Source organism: Mandrillus leucophaeus, unplaced genomic scaffold, assembly GCF_000951045.1.
Source record: "Mandrillus leucophaeus isolate KB7577 unplaced genomic scaffold, Mleu.le_1.0 Scaffold200, whole genome shotgun sequence".
Classification (NCBI taxonomy): Eukaryota; Metazoa; Chordata; class Mammalia; order Primates; family Cercopithecidae; genus Mandrillus; species Mandrillus leucophaeus.
In genome coordinates, this window is record NW_012102033.1 from 790,582 (window position 1) to 798,142 (window position 7,561).

A 7,561-nucleotide genomic window follows, 5' to 3' on the forward strand; every position below is an offset into this window, starting at 1 on the left:
CGTCTCAAAAAAAAAAAAAAAAAAAAAAATGCATTTCTTGTGCTTACTTGTTATCATGGATACAAAGGCAATCAATCAAGCCTTTCCTAGGAAGACAGGAGAGGCACTTTTTGATTCTCAGTGGTTTGTCACGGGCATGGGTGATTGGAGCCTCCTGGGAACATCACTTTTCTTGGAACATACTTTTCCCTCACCCCAACCCCGTGGTTTCAGGGGCTGCCAAGGTCCAGAGCACAGGGGTGGACTAGTGAGTTCCAAGGATTTCAGGGCTTAGCAAAGAAAAAGCTATGACCGCCAGATGGCAGTAGCACACAGGAGCGTTATTTGGCAGACACTGACAGATTTGTCTACGGGGGAAGTCACACCCAGTGTGAGACACTCCAGAGGCTCCTGGGTGAGGGTGAGGACCACTGCACAGGAGGGGAGGAAGGCAAGAGAGAGGGACTGGAGAAGGGGCTTACATCTGGGTGATGCCAGCCAGCAGTATGTAGAGCTCCAAAGAGAGCTCCAAAGAACCCAAGACCAAAGGGTCTTGGGGCTCAGCTTATCTATGGGTAGCAGATGTTGGGCACAGTCTCGGGGTATACAAAGCAGGCAGACTGCATGGCTGAAAATACCTGCTTATTAAGACTGTGTTTAAAACAATTGGATGTGTAGAAATCTGAGTTTGCTGCTACCAAGCTTTTAGTCCAATGGTCTGGCCTGCTGTGAAGAAATTAACATTGGCCGGGCGCGGTGGCTCACGCCTGTATACCCAGCTACTTGAGAGACTGAGGCAGAGAATTGCTTGAACCCAGGTGGCAGAGGTTGCAGTGAGCAGAGATTGCGCCACTGCACTCCAGCCTAGGTGACAAAGTGAGACTCCGTCTCAAAAAAAAAAAAAAAAAAAATGAAATTAGCAACATATACAGTGTAATATACAGTGGTGATATACAGTGGCCAGTGGCCATCATTTATATAAACGGGACTCAGGATTGCTCAAAGCAGAGGAAACTGCAGGGGCTGTTTCTACAATAAACACAGATCCATGCTATCTCGCTGGCATGTTTAACCGGAAGCTCCAGCAATGAGTGCTGTCTCTCTCTTTTCTTTTTACTTTTAGATATGGGGTCTTGCTCTGTCACCCAGAGTGGAGTACAGTGGCACGATCATAGCTCCCCGAAGACTTGAACTCCTGGGCTTAAGTGATCCCCCTGCCTCAGCCTCTTGAGTAACTGATAGGCGTCCACCACCACATCTAACAAGTTTATGTTTTGTAGAGATGGGGTCTTGCTATGTTGCCCAGGCTGGTCTCAAACTCTTGGCCACAAGTGATCCTCCCACCTCAGCCTCCCAAAGCTCTGGGATTATAGTCACCCACCACTGCACTTGGTCTTTTCCCTCTCTCCTTGTTTAAGCAACATATATTATATATATTTTTTGAGACAGAGTCTTGCTCTGTCATCCAGGCTGGAGTGCAATGGCATGATCTCGGCTCACTGCAACCTCCACCTCCAGGGTTCAAGCAATTCTTCTGCCTCAGCCTCCCGAGTAACTAGGATTACAGATGCCTGCCACCATGGCCAGCTAATTTTTGTATTTTTAGTAGAGATGGTATTTCGCCAAGTTGGCCAGTCTGGTCTTGAACTCCTGACCTCAAGTGATCCTCTCGCCTCAGCCTCCCAAAGTGCTGGGATTACACGAGCCACTGCGCCTGGTCTAAGGGTTGGGTCTTGGGATGTTTCTCACCTCCTTAGGCCCCGGTGGCCCGGCCCCGAATGAGTGCCCAGGAGCAGCTGGAGCGGATGCGCAGAAACCAGGAATGTGGACGGCCCCTCCCTCGCCCGACCTCCCCGCGGCTCCTCACCCTGGGAAGGACACTGTCCCCAGCCAGACGCCAGCCTGATGTGGAGCAAAGGGTGAGGGGAGGAGGACTGGGGCTGGGCGGTGGGGGGGTAGTAGGTCCTCTTCGCCTACTTTGAATCCCTTTCTGTAAAATGGAGATAATGCCTACCTCCTTACTCCAAGCTGGATTTCCAGATTTACCTCAGTTTGTACTTGTGCTAAAGTCAGCTTCCTGGCCTGGTTAGTGGTGGGTGGACAGGAGTGGCAGTGAGGGGAGGACAGTGGGTGGGGGCGGGGGTCACAGATCTGGATTGGAAGCCTAGTTTTTCTTCTCAGTTGCTATGTGTTGTCAACAGCAAGAAAGCAAAAAAAGAAAATGTAAGACAGCAAGAAAATGGATTTTATTCATGCCCTTTCAGTAGGGAGAACATCCCAGATCTGAGCATCAGAGTGTCTCAGATATCTCAGGATGGTTTCCCCTTAGACATTTTCTTTTTTTGGCCGGGTACGGTGGTTCACGCCTGTAATCCCAGCACTCTGGGAGGCCAAGGCGGGCGGATCACCTGAGGTCAGGAGTTCGAGACCAGCCTGACCAACATGGAGAAACCCCATCTCTACTAAAAATACAAAATCAGCTGGCCGTGGTGGCGCACGCCTATAATCCCAGCTCCTTGGGAGGTTGAGGCAGGAAAATCACTTGAACCCAGGAGGTGGAGGTTGCAGTAAGCTAAGATTGTGCCATTGCACTCCAACTTGGGCAACAAGAGTGAAACTCTGTCTCAAAAAAAAAAAAAAAGGTGTTTTCTTTTTTCGGGGACGAGGTGTTGCTCTGTCTCTCAGGCTGGAGTGCAGTGGTGTGATCTCCACTCACTACAACCTTCACCTCCTGGGTTCAAGTGATTCTCATGCCTCAGCCTCCTGAGTAGCTGGGACTACAGGGATGTGCCACCACATCAAGCCAATTTTTGTATTTTTAGTAGAGACAGATTTTCACCACATTGGCCAGGCTGGTGTTGAGCTCCTGAGCTCAAGTGATCCTCCTGCCTTGGAAGGAGGTGCTAGGAATAGAGGTGTGAGCTACTGCACCTGACCTCCCCTTAGATTTTTTTTTCTTTTTTTGAGATGGAGTCTCCCTTTGTTGCCCGTGCTGGAGTGTAGTGGCGGAACCTTGGCTCACTGCAACCCCTGTCTCCCAGGTTCAAACAATTCTCCTGCCTCAGCCTCCCAAGTAGCTGGGATTGTAGGCCCATGCCACCATACCCTGCTAATTTTTTTTTGTATTTTTAGTAGAGATGGGGTTTCACCATACTGACCAGGCTGTTCTTGAACTCCTGACCTCAAGTGATCTACTCACCTTGGCCTCCCAAAGTGCTGGGATTACAGGTGTGAGCCACTGCACCTGGCCCCTTAGACTTTTATAGAAAGGATTTAGACAGTCACAGGTGGTGGTGGAGGTTGGATTTCTGAACTCATGTGCTGCTTTATAGGAGCACAGGTAAAGTTAAACATTGTCAGTCGCTGGGTGCTATGGCTTACCCCTGTAATTCCAGTACTTTGGGAGGCCGAGGCAGGAGTAAGAGACCAGCCTGGGCAACATAGCAAGACCTTGTCTCTACTAAAAATAAAAATAAAAATAATTAGCCAGGCATGGTGGTGTGAGCCTGAAGTTCTATTTACTCAGGAGGCTGAAGCAGGATTAGTTTGAGCCCGGGAGGTTGAGACTGCAGTGAGCTACGATCACGCTGCTGTACTCCATCCATTCTAAAAAATGAATAAATAAAATAAATTTATTTTTATTTTTATTTATTTATTTTTTTTGAGACAGAGTCTCGCTCTGTCGCCCAGGCTGGAGTGCAGTGGCCGGATCTCAGCTCACTGCAAGCTCCGCCTCCCGGGTTTACGCCATTCTGCTGCCTCAGCCTCCCGAGTAGCTGGGAGTACAGGCGCCCGCCACCTCGCCCGGCTAGTTTTTTGTATTTTTTTAGTAGAGACGGGGTTTCACCGTGTTAGCCAGGATGGTCTCGATTTCCTGACCTCGTGATCCGCTTGTCTCAGCCTCCCAAAGTGCTGGGATTACAGGCTTAAGCCACCGTGCCCGGCCAATAAATTAATTTTTAAAAATTCAGTGCCTACGGAAGCATAGGAAAAACAAAACAAAACATTGCCAGTGTTTTTGGGCAATTTCATTCTCTTTTGGAGCCCCTTCACTTCACCCTCAAAATGAGAATGTGGGGCTTCCAGGTGAGGAGTTCTAATGCCCCAATTCCTTTCCAGCCTGTCGTAGGACACTCGGGAGCCCAGAAATGGCTCAGAAGCTCTGGGTCTTGGAGTAGGTAAGGAACTGGAGGGCGTATCAAGGGAGCAGGAAAAAAAAATTTGCATAAGCAAAGGGGAGTAGCATTATTATTGAAGTCTCCTGAATATGGAACTACAAATCGCAACCCTTCTAGATATGCTTACGTTCCCGGGGCATCTGAAACAAAACCGGAAAGCCCTGGATCCGTAGTGATATCTTTAGTTCCCCAAATTCCCTTGGTCAATAGCATAGCCTGCTTCTGTATCAAGGAAATTGGGTGGTAGTGATTTGCGAATGGACTACAAATCCCATAATGCATGTGGGCGGTATGAGGGCGGTGCCATGTTTAACATCTGTTAGAGACACGTGCTAGGAACTACAACTCCCAGAAGGGCACGCGCGGTACCCGGGTCCCCCACTGTGCGAGCTGTTTAGTTTTTATTTTTATTTTTACTTTTTTGTTGTTTGTTTGTTTGTTTTTTTGTTTTGTTTGTTTGTTTTTTGAGACGGAGTCTTGCTCTGTCTCCCAGGCTGGAGTGCAATGGCGCGATCTCAGTTCACTGCAACTTCCTCCTTCTGGGTTCAAGTGATTCTCCTTCCTCAGCCTCCCTAATAGCTGGGATTACAGGAGCCCATCACTATGTTTGGCTAACTTTTTTGTATTTTTTAGTAGAGACTGGGTTTCCCCATGTTGGCCAGAGTGGTCTCGAACTCCTGACCTCAAGTGATCCGCCCGCCTTGGCCTCCCCAGGTGCTGGGATTACAGGGATGAGCCATCGCACCTGGACTGTTTTTTTTTTTAATTTTTAATTTTTGTTGGTACATAGTAGGTGTACATATATTTACGGGATAAATGAGATGTTTTGATACAGGCAGGCAATGTGAAATAAGCACGTCATGGGGAATAGAGTATCCATCCCCTTTCAAGGATTTACCCTTTGATGTATAAGCAATCCAATTACACACTTTATTTTAAAATGTACAATTATTATTGACTGTAGTCACTCTGTTGTGCTATCTAATAGTAGGTCTTATTCATCCTTTTCTTTTTGTACCAATTAACCCTCCCCACCTCTCCCCCATGTACACACCCCACCCCCAATCTTCTTTTTTTTTCTAGTCCAAGGAACACCACCCCTTACTTGCCGACTTCCGAAGGTCACCGGGAGCGGGTTCTCAGCCTCTCCCAAGCCCTGGCTACTGAGGCGTCGCAGTGGCACAGAATGATGACAGGTGACTGGCTGGGGATGTTGAACTTCTGGGTTTTAGGGAGGAGAAAGCTGGAGACCTGGAATCCCAGGTCCTGGAGAGGAGGGGTCTAGGGGCCGATGGGAATTTTTTATGTTGGCGAGGAAAGAGTTGGGCAGAGTTTGGGAGTTTTAGGTCTCAGGCAAGAGTGGACTGGGTTCCGGGACACTTGGGAGGAGGGGAGGAAGAGGTCAGGGGGCGGGGAGAGGACCGACATCTGAGTCTGAAAGAGGTCTGGACTGGGGTGTCCAGACTCCTGGGTCTGAGGGAGGAGGGGCTGGGGGCCTGGACTCCTGGGTCTGAGGGAGGAGGGGCTGGGGGCCTGGACTCTTGGGTCTGAGGGAGGAGGGGCCTGGGAACCCGGAGTCCTGCTGCTGAAGTTTGCCATTCTTATGTCTCCCACTCATCCTCTCTAGGTGGAAATTTGGACTCCCAGGGAGACCCTCTTCCCCGTGTGCCGCTGCCTCCTTCGGACCCCACGCGCCAGGAGACCCCTCCCCCCAGATCTTCCCCGGTGGCTAATTCGGGTTCCACAGGGTTCTCTCGCCGAGGGAGTGGGCGTGGAGGAAGTCCCGCCCCCTGGGGGCCCACGTGGGATGCCGGGATCGCCCCTCCGGTCCTGCCCCAAGACGAGGGGGCGTGGCCTCTGCGAGTCACTTTGCTACAGTCCAGCTTCTAACCCGCCCAAACGCGGCAGCCAATCGGAGCGTGAGCACGTGGTCTGGAGGTACCGCCGGAGATCTGGGACCACTCAGGGCATCAGGGGCGTGGTCTGGTCCCCATCGCCCGCCCGGGAGGGAAATGGTTTCTATGGCCAAAGTTTGATTTTCTCAACACTGTCTAAATTTGGATTAAAACTTTGAACTTTTAGTCAATAGCTTTGTTTCTGTCTGTTTGGGGTTGTGGCACTGGGGTCTCTGAGGGACAGAGCCGGAGTCGTGCACTCCTGGGTCCTGAGAGAGGAAGGGACAGGGGGCTTGGACTTACAGGTCTCTGGGAGGAAGGGATAGAAAATCTGATCCCTCAGTCTGAGAGTGGAGGGGCCTGGGCCAGGATTCCCGGGTCTGAGGGAGGAGGGGCTGGGACCCTGACTCCTGGGTCTGAGGGAGGAGGGGCTGGGAGGCTGGACTCCTGGGTCTGAGGGAGGAGGGACTGGGGCTCCTGGATTCCTGTGTCTGTGGGAGGAGAGGAGTGTCTGAGGGAGGAGGGGCTGGGGACAAACTTCCAGGTCCCTAGCCTTCCTGGCAACGCCCCCCGAGGCTGGACTTCCACGATCCAGCTTCTATTGAGGATTTGATGCTACGGCCTCACGGGGCTTTGGAGGTGAAAAAGGCCCAGAGTAGAGACACAGAGAGAGAGAGAGAGAGAGACCGGTGGACACGGATGGCTACGGGAACGCGCTATGCCGGGAAGGTGGTGGTTGTGACCGGGGGCGGGCGCGGCATCGGAGCTGGGATCGTGCGCGCCTTCGGTGAGCCGGGTCTGACTGCTGGGAGCTGTGGAGCGTGAGAGAGGAAGGATGGGGGCGGGGCGATGGGGGCGGAAAATAGGGTCTCCAATACTGCAGCCGGGATTCTGATCTTATAAAAGCCAATTTGCAGGCTAAAGTAAGCGTGTGGCGCGGTAGGCTAGGGCTGTCTGGCGGGGTCTCTGAAGGCAGTGGCCCCTTTCTCTGGGTCTGTTGGTATAGCTACAAAACCAGTGGTTTGGGGAATGGCCCTGTCAGTTGTGGAGTTTGCTCTGGAACCCACGAACGGGGGATCAGGAGCCTCAGCAGAAACCTGGGCAGGCAAGGAGAGTATGCGTCAAGGCCTCTGCCCTCTGTCCTGTGGGTGATCATGAGACTGGGGTCACGAGGGGAGACGGAGATCGGCCCCAATCCAGGTGGCCACAAGAGGGCGGCAGAGGCTTTAACCAAGACTCGGAGGGTAACGTGTTCCCTTCGTATTCTCAGTGGACAGCGGGGCCCAAGTGGTTATCTGCGACAAGGATGGTGAGTGAGGGTCCCTCAGCCCTCAGCCCTCACCCTGGTCCTTCCTCCCTCAGTCCAGGGGTCCGGGAGCCCCAGCCCCTCCTTCCTCAGACCCAGGAGTCCAGACCCCAGCCCCTCCTCCCTCAGACCCAGGAGTCCAGGTCCCCAGCCCCTCCTCCCTCAGACCCAGGAGTCCAGGCCCCTGTCCCTCCTCCCTCAGA

At 52.1% G+C, this 7,561-nt stretch overlaps 2 protein-coding genes across 3 annotated transcripts in view; both read left to right on the forward strand.

Moving 5' to 3' along the window:
* Positions 1 to 6,238, forward strand: part of PLEKHA4 (pleckstrin homology domain containing, family A (phosphoinositide binding specific) member 4) — a 32,119-nt gene extending 25,881 nt beyond the window's left edge. The window contains exons 17-20 of one of the 2 annotated variants that reach the window (XM_011979346.1): positions 1,737 to 1,898; positions 4,099 to 4,157; positions 5,241 to 5,353; positions 5,785 to 6,238. In XM_011979346.1, the coding sequence (XP_011834736.1) occupies positions 1,737 to 1,898; positions 4,099 to 4,157; positions 5,241 to 5,353; positions 5,785 to 6,047 (597 nt within the window). In that variant the 3' untranslated portion in view covers positions 6,048 to 6,238. The remainder of the gene's footprint in view (positions 1 to 1,736; positions 1,899 to 4,098; positions 4,158 to 5,240; positions 5,354 to 5,784) is intronic. The other variant, XM_011979347.1, reaches the window with a different exon arrangement.
* Positions 6,239 to 6,466: 228 nt separating this feature from the next.
* Positions 6,467 to 7,561, forward strand: part of HSD17B14 (hydroxysteroid (17-beta) dehydrogenase 14) — a 34,568-nt gene continuing 33,473 nt past the window's right edge. The window contains exons 1-2 of the mRNA XM_011979398.1: positions 6,467 to 6,839; positions 7,323 to 7,361. Of these exons, the coding sequence (XP_011834788.1) occupies positions 6,665 to 6,839; positions 7,323 to 7,361 (214 nt within the window). The 5' untranslated portion in view covers positions 6,467 to 6,664. The remainder of the gene's footprint in view (positions 6,840 to 7,322; positions 7,362 to 7,561) is intronic.